The sequence below is a fragment of the Ambystoma mexicanum genome, chromosome 4q, assembly GCF_040938575.1.
Source record: "Ambystoma mexicanum isolate Mex_15411 chromosome 4q, UKY_AmexF1_1, whole genome shotgun sequence".
NCBI lineage: Eukaryota > Metazoa > Chordata > Amphibia > Caudata > Ambystomatidae > Ambystoma > Ambystoma mexicanum.
In genome coordinates, this window is record NC_090928.1 from 397,694,827 (window position 1) to 397,711,295 (window position 16,469).

Sequence of the window (16,469 nt, forward strand, 5' to 3'; positions counted from 1 at the left end):
ATCTGCACTGGAATGCTCTATGTGGACTTTCACATGTTTGTATTGGACTATGAAAGTGTCGTTGCAAACCATAATAGTTGGGTTCGGGCTTGTCGAGGGCGGTGTTGGCTAATGGAACAGGCCCTTGTTGCATTGAGATGCTTAGGGCCTCATAATGAGTCTTGAGGATTTGCCGCTTTGGATTTCTGCATACAGAAGTTACTATTATTACTACCTACAGTAATCTGAGGATCTGTGCAGTATTGGGCCTGTACCGGCCTCCCGGCAGCAGAACATGCAGGTTTTCTGATGTAGCTTGCAATACTTCAGAAAATGTGCATATCATGTTTCTGCACCTTCGCCTTTGAAAATAGTGGCAGTGTGCCTGCTTTCTCATTCACGCTGCTGTAAAGTTCCCAGAAGGGTCACTGCAGCCCCCCCCGCCCCCCACCCTGTGCATTCGTTTGCTTGATACAGTAGCGTTGTTAACAACTACTGTTCCATCCGACCCGTGACGGGGATAGAAATGCCCTTTTTCTTTCTTTTTTGGAGGCTCCTGGGCCCATTTGTGTCCCCTCGTTTAACTAAGGAACAAAAGTGTTAATCTGTTGTTGCAACTTTATTTCATCTCAAGTATTCCCCGAAAAACGCTACGAGTGTAAATACCACATGACCCCTAATCCGGTATGTAAAAACAGCTGGCATTAACCCCTGGCTCACAGTCCATTACATTCCGGACAATAACGCTGTAATTATCCATCACTTTGCCGTTCAACTCGGGTAATTTTTTGATTAAGACAGGGACGTTTGTATTGTAAAAAGAAAAAGTCGGGCAAAAAAAATAAGTACTTATAATGACAGACTATATAGATGAATGGCTTTGCTGTCGCACTTCGGCATTCATGACTTGGTACTACGCCACTGGGGCACGTCTAGACTCTGCATTGCGTTACTTTAACCACTTAAATGCCAGAGTTATTAGGGCATTGATAGGGGTTAGGACACTGACGCTGGCTTTAAGCTGCTCCCATCAATGTTCTCGCTTCACATGACTGCAATTACCTCCACAAGGCAGAAAAGCTCTGTTTGCCCCAAGACACCTCGCGCCTCACCGCCCCGCCGCCTGCATGCTCTTGAAACCTCCACTGATGGCTACATCATCCAGTACATGTTTTTTACTTGTTTTTGTGGTGGGATTGATGTGTTAACTGTGTGTTTATGAGTTGAATTGCAATAGGAATAAACCAAGGGTCTGATTCATGGAATTTTTAGCACGGTGCAATGTGACTTTGCCAACAAACACCCGTATTCACAGAGTGGTGCAAAGTTTTTTTTTTGCAGTGCAAAGTGACTTTGCACCGTCCTAAAAATTCCTTGAATCAGGCCCTAAAGGTTTGAAACCAAAAATGTGTAGTCTTTCTATTTGCATTTCATGTTTGCTGTTTCTTGGTTAGTCCAGCGCCATCTTTCTGTCTTGAGTTTGAAAGTGAAACCTTTAACTCGGACTTGACTCCACAAAGTATTAAAATGCCCAGGTAACTTGAGATATGTAAAGTGCAGTGTACAGTCCTGTTCACTGCAGCGTCCCGGGCGCTCACTAGACAGGCATTCTGCCAGCATAGGTTTCTGTAATGGCGTCTTTCTAAAAACAATGGACTCTTGACAGGTGTTGATATTCAGGACCTGCTTGTGCTTCACAAATACTCAATAATACTATGACAGTTTGTGATGCACGTTTATGGAAACCATCTCTAGAGACTGACATTTCAAATATCCTCGAAAGAGAGGCAATGTACACATGCGAAGGGGCCCTTTTGGGAATGTAGCTCGGCATAGAGGTTAAACGCGATATTCAACTTGCAGTACAGAAGGGGCCAATGGAGTAGGATTATTCTTTTTGTGTTGTGCACTTATTTAATACACTGCATGTCACAAGTGCTAAGGATCACCATTGCTTTGGAAATGCCAAAGAAGCTTTTTAGTGGTGTTTTGGTGGTTGCCAGATTGGTTTAGCTTCCACTGAGGTTCGAGGACTCCTTGCTCGTTTAAGGAATCCGAGCCTGGCAGGAACTTTCTTAATGCCTAGTATTGTGTTTGTTCATTGCTGATGCATTGGTAGTTTCCTTTCAGTGGGAATGGTACAGTGAGTCATGGTTCCCTCTGATCTTTAGCAGTCACAGTCTACAGAGCGTGGCGCCGGAAGCCCTGGGCACACAAGGTCACCCACAAAAGCACGCTGTGCTGTGCTCCCGGGCTTCCTGTGCAGCACTCTGCAGAGTGAACACGGAAGGAGGGGGCTGGAGCCTGTAGCAGGTAAGTACGGGAGGGGGTGGGAGCGGGTAGAGGCTACCGCATAGCGTCTTTGGAATCGGGGGAGACAGCCCTGACAGGGACTGGGAAACGACCATGCACAAAAGGTCACACCATGCTGTGACAAATCTGAGGAGTTCATCCATTCTACCCTGGGGGAGACCTTTGCCATGTGTCCAGGCTGGTGCATCCACAGTACAATAATCCTCCTGGGGGTGGTGCACTCAGGGAGGATCACATGGGTGAGGAAGCCCCTTATGGGATTGGGGATGACCATGCCCAGAGCACGCGGTATCCAACCACGTCAATACACCTAAACCCTTCTCCAATGTTAAATCCTCCTTTCCCTTCTGTTGATGGGGCCAATATGTGCTATTGTCAAGTTAGTCAAGCTAATATACTGGAAAAAATTAAAACATCAGAGAATGCAAAGTATGCTGCATGTGGCTCTATTCCCAGTACTGAGAAGATGACCAGGAGTCCAAGGATCACTCTGAAGAAGATGATTGACTGTTCTAGCTTCACACAATGTGCGATTTGGCCCAAAGCAATTCAACTGTTCAGCATGGGTACGCTGAGAGAGAGCTATCCTCCAAGAAGGTATCTGGTAAACTCTGTACCGGCCGAGCTGACTACAGCTAGCAGAAGGAAAGCCGTAAGCGGAGGAGGAGAGCCCGAACATTGTCCAAGAAGGGAGGATTGCTCGGGCTGCTGCTGAGTAAAATCTCTGGCCATCGCAGGCACCAACAAAGTGCCAGAGAGGAAGGACGGACAGCCAGGGAGAAACCGATGTCCACAGAGCCGCTGCAGACTTTGCCAGAGTATGGGACCCCCACCCCCATGAGAAACGGAAACAAAGCCATGCAGAATAGTGCGAGTCTGGGACCCGCACCCAAAGAGGGACAGTCCATGAGAGGAGAAATGCTTGGCAGGAGAGTAAACCAAGCCGTTTTGAATACTGTGAGTCTAGGACCCAAAATCAGACGAGAATAATTAATTAGAAGGAACCCTACGATACCTGTTCGGACATGGAGAGGAAGGGGCCATGTCTGTGCCTTTGAGACCGATTGGAGTGGACAGACAGGCACCAGCTGAGGAGGTATGAAATATCTCAACTCTCAGACATACAATAGTGCAGAATGTTGTCCTTATTGGTGCTGAATTCTCCACTGATGTCATTTAATCCTAGCATGAAAGTCTTGCTTTTGTCTGCAACTTTCAGGAATTTTCCCTGTATTTTGAGACAAGCCATTTCTGTGTTATGGCCAAGTTATAGACTAGTTTGTATCGTATTTAGAAGACTGTGCTTGTTAGGATGAGCCTGGACTTGAGCCACAAACTGTATCTCAAGAATCTTGGTTTTGATGTAGAGGCCAGAGATAGGTCTGTAGTTGTAGGCATGGTTTGCTTGAGAGTAGTTTGTGACAATAACTTGAATGAGTGCAACTTGAGCTCTGGCTTCTTTGAAGGATCAATGTATTAGAAAAGTCAACGGTGGGCCAGTTTTGGTGGCTAAGATGTCAGTGGCTGAGTATCTGGCACATAGACTTCTCATATCATTGATAGTCATTTAGAAGATCTGTGCGAGGCACATTTGTTCTTAAAAGGCATTTAATAGTTATTTTCTTGGTCCTCAAAAACATAATTGTATTGAGAAACCTGAGTGTGGGAAATCAAACTGTCACCTACTGTCGCTACTAGATTGGCTCATAGCAGGCCCAGATCCCTATAACTTCAGCTGTTATTGTGACCCTTCTTTTTCACACCCATTCAGTACCCATCAGATGTTACTGTTCTCTATTGCTGCCATCATGGTCTTAAACTGCCTCTCAGTACTCCAGTCTCATGTTTTATTCAGTCCACAGGTAAAATTGAAGTAATGCCATGTGTTCCAGCAGATACGCCTGATTGTGCAGAGGGCAAACAGTTACCATGTTAGACTGTCGGGGAAACAACCCTCTGGACAACCTGTTGGAGCCAAGGAACCAAGCTTGGTACACAGACCCAGAGAGGGCTAGAGTTTCAACAAAGGTCCCCATTTTATTGACTAAAGAGGGCTCCCACCATCCAGAGGGATGATTACGATTTGGCCATGACACAATTGTTTGCGGCCAAATTGACCGTGGCCAAATCGGCCACGGAGACAATTTTGCTGGGGCCAAATTTAAACCCCCCCACTGCCCCAAAACACTCCCCCACCAGCCCCCTGCTTACCTTTATGACATCCGCTTTGTTTCTGACCCTGCAGCGTCAGATCCGTCCCTCCTACGTGGGTTGGAGCTGACGCTGCATGGTCCGCTTTTCTTTTTTTATTTTTCTCGTCCCCTGCCTCCAAACCTCCGAAAGCAGGGGACACCCCCGCTACCCCCAAAGGCCATCAGTACCAAACATGGGGTGGAGGGACACCCCCCCCCCCGCAACCCTTGCTCCCCATGTTTGGTAGTGATTACCCAAATTGATCGTTTACAAATTATCGAATGGTACTGACCGAATTCGGCCAGTTTTACCATGCGATCATTTGTAAAAAATCAATTTGGGTATCACCTTCCAGAGGTATGCACTGCATTGTCCTTCCACCACCGTCTGGGCCCCTTTAACCACCTGTGAGTGCAACACCTCTTGTTGTCCCAACGATGAGCCTGCGTCATAATGTCGTCGGCTGACCAGCTCCTCCTGCTGAGGAGAAAATCGGGGTCAGCAAATGTTTCATTATTTTTCTTGATAAATGCGCTACAATTTGTAAAACAAATGGAATGTAGAGAAAATGTTGTTTGCAAGGCAGCATGCAATTTAATGCATTCTCTAATTTATCCATGAATATTCTTTACATACAGTGGCAATTTTCAGTGCAACTCTTGTGAAAACAAAGCTATTCCTTTGTCTGAATGTATAGTGTCTCGACACACAGCAGGGTATCCTGTAAACGAGCATGCCTGTATTTGTGCAAAAGCAGAGAGGCCCGGGGTGCCATCACTCAATACGAGAGCTATACACATGCAAGCAGTACATGTATCCATTAGTTTCCAGAAAAGGAATACATTATTGTGCTTGGAAACTCTGCCTAGGCCTTTTGTATAACATGCATTTGAAACGAGATGTGGGTGGCGCTGTTTTGCAATCAGGTTCCTTGTCTTGAAATGTATATTCATTCGGAACTGCTTGTTGCAGTTTGGGCATATCACCACCTGTGCATGATTAGTAGTATTCGCCCCCTGGAGATCGAGCAAGCATGTTGATAAGGTAGAAGCCAGTCTGGTGTTTGGAGTTTAGCCCAAAGTGATCCCCGTGGCCATGTGTGATGTATGGCCCCCGGGTGTATTTGGGCACTGCACAGTGGCCAGCATGCATGCTGTGGGATAGAGTGCCCCCCGGGATAATTGAAGGGGACCGGCGAAGGTTCGGAAACAGTCTGCAGGTGATGTTGAGTGTGTTGCCAACTCCCCCCTGTAATTTCACCTATGGGATTTTCCTGCGTTTATTCATATACAAATTGTACAGGGGGGTCGGGGGGAATTAAAGGGAGAGTGGGTGGTTTTGTGTGAAAGGCTCGGGCAGCAAGCGGCTTGCGTAGTTGTATTTATATGTTCCATTGTTGCTGATGTGGCAGGTCGGCCTGGCTTTTAGGTTTAGGAGCTGAGGTGTATTTGGAATGGACGGAAGGTGGGCAAGGAAATTGGGGAATAAGTGAGTGAAGCCGGGGACAAGGTCAGATGAAGGATGTTTGGTTGAAGCCAAAGGGTTATTATCATGGTGAAGAGGGTCGTTAATGCTGTTTGGACAGACCGGCTAGCCCGGGGTTGCAAGCAAGGGGAAGAGGTACTGAATAAGGACAGGTGTTGGCTCAGTGAGAGGGCAGGGATGAAGTTGGGAAAGATGTGGAGAGTTGAAGGGAGAGGGAATATGAGCAGGGAGGGAAGGGCCTCAGCGGGAGAAAGGGTTGTTACCGATCTGTTTTAACGGTTTGGGTAGTCTATAAGGCCGAGAAGCCAGGTTAGCGATGTTGGTAAACTATGGCCTGTTGCATTAAAGCGACCTTTTGCACTTACGGCGAGTCTGGGTGTTTTTGTGCAGTTCAGCCCAAAGTGACACTGTGGTTCATCTTCAATAGAACAGATGCAAACAGTGTCACTGGTAACATTCCACGCCAATAATGCATGACGTCAATTAGAAGGGGGAATGATACCCATACCTCGTTTACATTCCATACGTATACACACAAAGGGACTATTTTGGAAAATATTTAATTGCCAAATATACATATACATGTTGATGGACCACTCACAGAGAAGAACTTGAAATGATTTTATATGCAGTATTTCTTTAATGTTCAGATTAGTTTTCAAAATGGTTTTGCTTCCTAATCCCACCATTAACCCGAAGCCCCCCACTTTGGAAGCCACAGGCTACGGACTGGTAAGTGCAGTGGATGTTTGTAACTGCAATTCTCCGTAAAAGTGTGTGCAGTGCACATAAGCTCACAGTGTTGCTTCGTTGTGTCTGTACCGCGTCAGTGTTTCCAGTCTGTGCAAAGTGGTCCTTTGGCTCGCAATGTTCCATTATTTACCATGCAAACGCTGGTGATTATTTTTTTTAGATTGGAATGTATCGTGTACTGTAAAAGCCATAGTAATGGTCAGCTCGACTCTCTCATACCAAGTTGGTTTTGTTGTATATTGTGTGTATTTTCGAGCTGCCGTTTTGGCGATTTCTGGCCAACACTGTCACAGATATTATCAGTCCTCACACATTGTCACTATTTTAAGAGTTTCCCTATGGGATATAGCACAGGCCTTTACATTTACAGTGTTTGTAACAGTGAGGGGCGTCTGTTCATACCCTATTTTCACTTGTCCCGGGAGGATAGCTCAGTGGCAACGTGCTCACCTTGGAAGCAAGACGACACAAAGCAACACAGGTTCAATCCCCGGGTCCGCGCTTAGAAACCTCTGGGTATTTAAGCGCATTATAAATACGCAACTAAGACGACAACAAAAAAACAATTGCAACTAAAAAAAAAAAATTCCTATAACAGCGCCTTGATGTCCGCGGGCTGTGTTGCACGACAGAGTACCTAATTGTCCCCACTTATAGATATACACGTCACTTACAGGGAGTCCAAAGAGCTTTCAAAACGTTATGCCCCAAGGACTTGAAAGGAGGCGGGGGGGCACGATCGCCCGCTGGCCCCCGATTTAGGGCTTAAATAGTAGCCTTGAGGCCAAAACGAGACCACTTTATTAGGACTAATACAGACGTCCTCTGGGCAGCCGAAGTGCAATTTCCCATTCATTTGTGGTCTCTGTACTGCAGGGCCGAAGCGTGACCAAGAGCATTGCACGTAGGTTGAAGCACGTTAAGTCACGCTTCAGCCCGGGGAAAGGTAGCGGTGGGGAAAAGTGGGGTGGAGGCTGAGCAGTAGTGAGAGGCATGCCAGAGGGGGTACTCCTCCCCAAATTGCCAGGCGGTGGGGAAGAGAAAGAGAAACCTTGTAGGGGGGGGGGGATGGACTTTACCGGGTGCCTCTCTGGAACATTGCCCTTTGGTGAGTAACAATCAGGCCTAGATCCTTTCCACTTCAAGGAGGTAGACACAAACTTTCCAAAAGAGGTAGATTTCATTCCAGGGAAAAGTAGTCAAACATTATGTCTTTTTCTTTAAAAAAAAAAAAAAAAATGTTCAGCATATTCCTGCATAAGTATGTTTGCTTGAAAGAGGGCCTCCTATAGGGGAATAATGAAACCTAAATCATGTGCACTCCAGATAGAGCCGGGCTTGTGATGATTCTAGGTTTCCTGGATAGTGGGGTCCGGGATGCTGGCTGCTATTACAGTGATCTTGAGAATACTGGTGAAGGCGACAGCAGCGCCCTGTAGCCTTTAATGCTTTTTCTCTTCATCTGATCTATCAACAGGAGAGAAGGTTTTGCAAGATGATGAATTCACCTGTGACCTCTTCCGCTTCCTCCAGTTGCTCTGCGAAGGACACAACTCAGGTTGGTGGGCAAACTGCCGGTCAGTTCAGCAAAGGCAGTACCGGTGGTGCTTGTGTGTCTGTGTGTATGAGGGTACTGATGAAGACACCCACAGGGCACAGAACCCTCAAAGTGTAAATGAAATGTGCCACAGAACAGCGCACACTAAAAAGACCATACCCCACGACCCGTTTCTCTGACTTGCAGTGTAATACGCACTGGGCCAAAATTTACCCCGTAAATTTACTGCACCTTTTGTATTTCTATGATTTTTAATAGTTGCTCGTACCCAATAAATGAAAATGATGCTAGCAAGCTTTTAGTAGGTCTTGATAACTTTTCAGGCAAAATAATATTTGTGGCCTGGGAATCAAATATACTATATGATCTTCAGCAATCTTGGTCCGATAAACAGCTTTGTCTGTCTACAACATACATACCTGCTTTTTGGATTGACATGCTATCATACAAATATAAAAGTTACATATTTAACTGAGATGGGAGTGTGTAAATCTTAACATCTGTTGATTCTGGAACAAATATATTCATACCCAAGACCAAAAAGCATCTCATTGCAGATCAGGGTTTCTGGTTCTATACAGAGGATTATAAGTGTTATTTTCTTGACTTTATGAGAAGAAAAGATATGTCATATGTGCAATATTTGTGAGCACAGTATTGGTTCTTTTGTTGCTCGTTGTTAAGATCTAGAATAATATGCAAGTTGATCTGTGTTCCAATCTCACATAGGTTAAGGACACAAACTACTAGTCCCAGCATGCCCTGTAGTCCCAGCATGCCCTGTAGAGTTTAGACTTTGGGATGGTATTGAATTAGAATTATTCACGAAATATCACTCAATAGGGGGAATTGAAATTCAGTCAAGCAACTTTAATAGTGGAGCAAAACCAAACTGCCAATCAATTTATACCCCAAAGAAGAGGTGACGCTCAAGTGTTTCATGAATGCCCACTGTAGAAGAGACAAATGTCGAACACAAGGGGGAGGTTTTCAACCTTCATGTCTGTAGTGAAGACACAGGACCGACTGCTTACGGTCAGGTAGGAATATGGGCCCTGCTTATGAGGAGAAAGCATAGAGCTGCGGGACACGCCGGAGCCACTGATGGAGGCATGTCAATTTCAAGATGGCACCGACAGCCAGATTCACACGTAAAATTCGATGAAGCCCTGACCAAGACCTCAAATAGGCTACTCATGGAAGAAACCAATCCCGTGCCTGGTCACAAAGAGACCCAGCATCCCATGACTATAGAGTTAAGCTGGAGACATCCACAGGACTCGCTGTTCCCTTAATACACAGATAAATTGCTGCCTGTGTGAAGGCATTGTTCCTGCTGTCCACAGTACTGCCGATGCTCTGACACACACATATCAGAGACCAAGCCTTAAAGACTTTGGGTTTCAGCCGCCTTAAGATACCACGAGACAAATTCCTTCCTTATGATTTCTGATAAACAGTAGGGCCTGAAGCCTGGGCACGTCCTTAAAAGCCTGAGAAGAACCACCCCTGGCAGGATAAGAACATTGTGTCTGCTGCCTGAAAAGGACCCGAATGATGGAGGTGTGTGGGGGGGGGAGGGGGACAAATACCCTTCACTGTCCAGAATGTTGTGATGAGGGCCAGAGGTCGTGGAGAGACCTACAAGAGTTCAACTGAGAGCAAGAGGTCACAGAGAGACATAAGGGAATTGTGAGAAAACCAGAGGTGGTGGAGGCACTCACCATGATCTGTGCTACACACCAGAGGCTGTGAGGAGTCCTGTGCTCAAGAATACAGACAATAGTGCAATAGAAATGGTCAAGGCATAATAGGGCTTGGGTTAAAAAAATGGTGACTATATGTGCAAAAAGGTAGTAGCTAAATCTCATTATACGCTTGGGTGAATACAAAAAAACAGGTTACATTTTGCACTGATTTTCCAAGGAAAATGAAGAATGGAAACATATAATCCAGCTTTTTCTGTGGGCCACTAATTGTCGGTGGAACAATGGTCAAGCAATTTTGTTTAACTGCCAAAGTAGGACACGACAAAGGCTAGGTCGAGGTGAGTGTTCCCTGCCACACTGCACTGTAGATAGGTCTCAACAACAAATATTACCTTCAGTTGTTCTGAACCTCATTTCATTTGACGTGGAACAGGTCAGAAGGAAAAGATTCCCAGGAAAGCTGTTGAGGTAGCAGTCATGGTGTCACGGCTCGCTCTCTTCGCTCCCGTTCTCGCTCCCTTCGTTCCCGTCCCCGCCACTTGGGGGCATGTTCTGGGGTTTATTCCTTACTGGACATTTCCTTCGAACCCTATGCTACAGTGTTCTGATGAATTGGGAGCGTTAAAACCTTATTTTCCCAGTTACTTCCCTTCCGGATCCATTCCTGGTTTTTGGCAGCCAGCATGCTATTTAAATCAAATGACTATGCTTCCCAGAATGCCTTGGCTCACTGCTTCACCTCCTGCTTCCCAGAATGCCTGGCTCACTGCTTCATCTCCTCCCTGGCATCCGGCATGCTACTTAAATCAAATGACTATGCTTCCCAGAATGCCTTGGCTCACTGCTTCACCTCCTGCTTCCCAGAATGCCTGGCTCACTGCATCATCTCCTCCCTTGCAGCACAATGCTGGGAGGAGGATAGGCAACACCTGTGGCTGCAGGTGCAGCAGGCGGCACGCCTGAGGGGTGTGCTCGTTAAGCAGCTTTAAAAGCTTCAGTTTGCTTCAGTCCGGCGCTGGTCATTGTAGCAGTGTTCCTGTTGTGACTAGTCCCTGTTTCCTGTACTTAGTTTCTGTGCCTTGTACCTAGTTCCAGTTCCCTGTTCATAGATATTGAGCCAACCTTCTGGGTCCCTGTTTGATCTACAGGGTTCGTGAAATTACTGACATTCAAGTGGTCTTTCCGGTCCTCGTGAGTACTGTTTATAATTGCCTTATTCAGTATTCTACAGATTGTCAGTTCACAGAATCTGTCCTTGCTTGCCCGCTACGTGGGTTTAGCGCTGTCAGTATCTGTAAGAGCATAGTGGGTAAAGAGTTTGCCGACTTTCCTTTCAGTCATAAGGAGGTCCTAAGTGTTTACCCCACATCCCTTTTCCTATATTGGTAATACTGTTTTACCTTATTGACGTTCCTGGGTTTTACATATATACACAAGACTTGGGTATTATATACACGTTGTTAGATTCAGAGTTGTTCACAGTGCAACTGTGTGCACTTTCCCTTTTGCCATAGTATGCCTTCTTCCTTTCTTAACACATGGCTGATGCCGGCAGCATTCGGGGAGTAGGTTCAAGCTCATATCTTTGAGGTGCCATTTTATGCACATGTAGTCTAAAGGCACCAGTTGTATTTACATTGAATCTGATGCTGCTCATTTCGAGAAGATGATGAGAGGGGCCAAGCGAGCCTGACTTGTCTCCGGCCCCTCCCACTCATGGAAACTCGGTATCTAGAAGACCTCGGGGTCCATAACAGGCAAATGTGACAAAGGCTCACCTTTTAAATGTGAGTCTTTGCCACAATTGCCTGTACTCATTTGTTTGGAGTTTTAGGACAAAGCTTGCAGAACGCTGGCCGGGAGTGCTATATACTTATAGCTCTTGTATCAACTCTGCGATGTCTGATATAGGCGTTGCTGATTTGTGGCCAGCGGTGCATAGCACACAGGTCCGAATTCGCAAAGGAGAGCTGCTTTTTGTTAGTACTTCAAGGGAAATGTACAAGTCCTGTATTGCATAGCCCTCTAAAGACCATTACGGGCCAGGCTATTTATTGTCCAATACTTAGTTATGCAGTAGATTGTATGTAAAAAAAATAACCAATGGCACTAATGGTTTTTGCGCTCTTTCTAAAAGAGAAGAACGCCACTAAACCACATGGTATTAATGCCACTAGACCCGACATTTACTATAAATGTGCAGACAGATTCGAATATTATTTGTAGAAACCCCAATGTGAAAACTACAAGAGAATTGAACAGAAGAACATTAACCATTCATTACTTTGAAGGATAAAGCATCATGATGAGAATAGATGGGGCACACCTGTGAGTAACAGACTTACTTTGATAGTTTGCAATGAAACCTAAACTTGGATTAAATTACCGTACAGCCCCAAAGAAACTCACAGTGGGTAGATAATTAAACAGAAACCTACATTATGAAACACTTGTTGGCATGTTTTGGTGGAATTTGAGATACAATTAATTCTTTATGTAGAATTGTAACCAAACAGAAACACATTTTTTCTTTAGAACAGAAAAGTAAGGTTTTTCCTAGCCAGTTATTTTTTTGTGACACTTGTATCCCATAGCAAATTACATGTCTTCGTCTTTTGAAACAGTCCAAAGACTGCTTGTTCCAGTGATATTTTTTTTTTGGTGTATATATGTATGTTTTATACAATGGCAGGTGTATTGTTTAGCCACTTTATTTTTGCTGCTCATAGGTGTACTTATGACATAGTGTGGAAGAATTAGTTTTAACCGAGCCCAAAGTACAACTGTTCATTCAATAGGTCCATGTATTAGACAGTGCCGGCCACGTGTCTGGAGGTTAGGATGCATGTTGTGTCAGTACGTCTTCAGCTCTCTCTTTGGGTGCCGAGAACGCATCTCAGAGGTTTGACTGGGCACAGTGGGAGCCCATGCCACGGGGGCACATATCCATAAATGGTACACTTGCATGTGGGTTAGCCACCTCTATACCCCTGCATGTATCGCAAAAGCATACGTCGTGTCGTGCGTGCGGCCTTGTGTGAGGAGCACAGTTGCACACATGAAAGTAATCTTGGTGACTTGGAGTATGTACATTTTTCCCAACTTTCATGAAACATTTCGTCAACTTGCTCTTGTAATAATCATGTTAAAGTGTCCCTTTCCTCCTCATGTGTTTCAGTCCCAACCAAAGGATGCCTGTTCTTCTAAATGCTCTTACATAAAATGTTTGTTCTTGTTTTTAGATATTCAAAATTACCTGCGGACTCAAACTGGCAACAATACAACTGTGAATATCATCATCTCCACTGTGGATTATCTGCTAAGAGTCCAGGTACACTGCTGCACTGGAGTGAAACAATGGTTGAGTACAGAGAATCCATGTCGAGATGGCTCGTGCACTAGGCTCGGCTCTAGACGTAGTTCTAGCCATAGGTCTTCTTTTAGTGAGGGTGGATTTATATATTACCCTATAGTTAAGGTAATAGCCTTGAGTATTAGAAAATCCGAGAATTCTATTGCTAATAGCTTTTGACTTGCAGGACAGATATGGCTGATATTTTGCAAACAAACATTGTCACAGCTCCGCCCCCCACTACCCCTCACTGGACATTTTGGAAAAGATTCATAAAAAAATGCAAACGTTATTAAGAAGGCAATAAAATGCTCTTTTTGGTCTACTCCCAATCGTTTTCCCATAGAGAAAAAGTCCAAATTTGGTAAAGCCGAAACACAAAAACTGCTGGGCGGATTTGGACCAAATAAGAAACAACATGGGCACGAAGTGTTGACTTAATTTCCAGGACAGGTTTGGGGATGTTCTGTTCAGGAGTTTTTCAAATATTCGACGGGGAATGGGGTGCCCTTTGCTTAAAAAAATATAGCTATATCTCTCATGGTGCTTTGCAGCAGAGAAGATTTTCAGAAATGAAAAGCCACCTTTTTCTTGTTGCTTAATGCGAGCGATTACTGGGGTAATACAGGGGTAATGTGAAAATGAAAAGTGCTCAAATTTGGAAGAGAAAAAAGACACAATTGCATTACGCTTGAGGTGGTGGGGGGGGGGAAATAGGATATCATGTGAACTGGAGAGTTTGGGATGGTCTGGGGAGCTAGTTATAGTTCAAATGTTTTCAGATTATCGCGGGAATACCTGGGGAATCTTGCGAGATTACCACGGCTACAACAGAAGAGGTGCTCGAAAAAGAAAATGAGTCACACGAACGCAAGATTGAAAAGGGGTAATGGAAAAGGGCCATGGAGGGAAAAATTATACGCTGCACAACAGGGGGTGCAAAGTTAAGGTGGACTTGCTTCAAATGCGAGTGCTGAATTTCAAGGGTTTTGTTGCATTAAATCTGATCACCTTATCTCTCAATTAACAAAGGTTTTTTCACTAAATATATATATAATTATTTATACACATACACACATATATGGAGAGAGAAAATCAGTGAAAACACTTGAGAGAGTAAAGCAATCAGATTTAACTAAACAAAACCCATTGAAATTTAGTGGAAGTGATGACCTTCTTAACTTGAAGTCCCCCTTTGCAAAGCCCATGATAACATACATAACATAACAGAAGAGATTTACAAACTGTTGACAGTTGTGCTGACTCTCAGGATTTATTCACCTTTCCCAAGGTGGGAGCCTTTCCTTGTGTGGCTAGGGAGGTGAGCCCGCTAGGCAATACCCTCCCTAGTGGTCGATGCAAGTGGGACCTTACGGGGAGAGACTCCCTCCCTTCCCCCCATGAAGGAAAGGACTCCCGTCCCGACGAGGAACCTCCTGCCCAATCCACCTATACATCATTGTTTATAAACCCTACTGGAAGAATCTGTGGACATTTCTTATTTTGATCTTGAACCCCTAAGGAAACCTGAATAAAACTACTCATGTGGTACTGAGACGAAGAAAACCACTAGAGTAATACAGATTGCAAGTAAAACACAGAAGCAGGACTTTGACGCTACGCCCCGGAAGTCCCAGTGCAGGGCAAAAATCTGGTAGGAGGAGACACACGAGAGAGAGAAGACTGGGAATTCCAAATCAGCTGTTGGAGCCGAGCTGAAGGAATCAGGGAAGCACTGCTTCCAAAGCTGTAAGGAAGCTGGCATGTGCAAGTGCCTGAGGTGCACTCCTGGAGACCCAGGTGGCAAGAGGCCAAAGGACTGGAACACGCTCCCAGGAGAGACCTAACATGAAGTGGTGGCATTATCGCAAATACGAGGGAGTCAATCCAGTACTCCGAGACCCCTTACCTACCGGCACCACGGAACGTGCCAGGAGAGGAGAGAAAACCTAGCGAAGATTCCGTACTGATGAGAAGTGAAGCAAGCCCTGTCCAAAATGCAGGCCAAGTGACATGACCTCCACGTTAAGAAGTCAACGGGAGACCCAGAAAATAACAAGTTGAACACTCCTATTCGTCTCAGTGAGAAACAAGTATGGAGGAAGAGTGAGAATCCTCCCTGGGTTACTCACACTTGTCCCAGTTGCATAGAAAACTTGGAGAAGAGTGAGAATTGTAATTGGAACAGTGTTGGTCATCCTAGACCAGATAAGGATTGGTATTGAACCAAGAGAGATGAAGTTTGTGTAACAAGAGGTCACAAGAGAAAAGAGAGAACCAAAGGAAAAAGATAATAGAATAGAACATGACGGAAGAGAATAAGAAAAATGGAAAAGCAGTCTGAACGTTTTGATTTGATAAAAGTGATAAACAAGGACTACATGAGAATCCCTTACTAACAGAAAGTGCTGAGGACGCAGTTCACAGGAGAAGGGAGTCATTCTCCTGTGCCGATGTCTACTGTGCAAAACTAATCTAACCTGACCCTGCCACTATGGGAAGAACTGACTTTGTTTTGGACTCACCAGCGACTAATGAGCACCCCATTTAGTTTGGTTAGGTAGAGAAACCCCATAGCTTAGGGAAAGTTAGGCGTTTTTCCTTTTCTTTAAAATAATTTGTTCAAAATGGAAGTTCAGAGTCTGTCTCCTTCTGACCCGCCACTCAGTGTATAAGTTCATGTTTTTCCAGTTGCCAGAAGTGTACACAGTCCATTAGATGAGTGTTATATTTTTTATGGGGAAACTAAGGATGGGGGTCTGTTCTGCATTGTGTTTCGTTTCAAAAGTTTACACTTTGCACTTTGGAGGTGGGTGATGTACGTTTGTTTCTGTTGATGTCATCATGGAGTGTGTTGGGAGAGTTCCAGTGCCGTCGTGTTTGAATAGTGAGGGGAATTTTTAAAGTAAGGCGCTGTTGAAGGTTATGCTATGAATGCAAGCGCGTTTAAAGATCAGAACCGAGTTGAGGGCAGTGGCAGGGTCCGTACAGCAACGGAAGTATAGTTTGAGCAATTCAGGCGGCAATAGATAAAAGAAATGGTAGCTGCAGAGTCAGAGGCCAAAGAACTCTGGTGTCTGAGGAGGGAGCAGCTATTGAGGGGTTTTAACTTGTTGTATTACTCACG

At 44.9% G+C, this 16,469-nt stretch overlaps 1 protein-coding gene across 1 annotated transcript in view; it reads left to right on the top strand.

The window, feature by feature from the left end:
* RYR2 (ryanodine receptor 2) overlaps positions 1–16,469 on the top strand; it is a 3,854,281-nt gene that overhangs the window by 3,237,605 nt on the left and 600,207 nt on the right. The window contains exons 84-86 of the mRNA XM_069607971.1: positions 6,670–6,702; positions 8,201–8,281; positions 13,233–13,321. Of these exons, the coding sequence (XP_069464072.1) occupies positions 6,670–6,702; positions 8,201–8,281; positions 13,233–13,321 (203 nt within the window). The remainder of the gene's footprint in view (positions 1–6,669; positions 6,703–8,200; positions 8,282–13,232; positions 13,322–16,469) is intronic.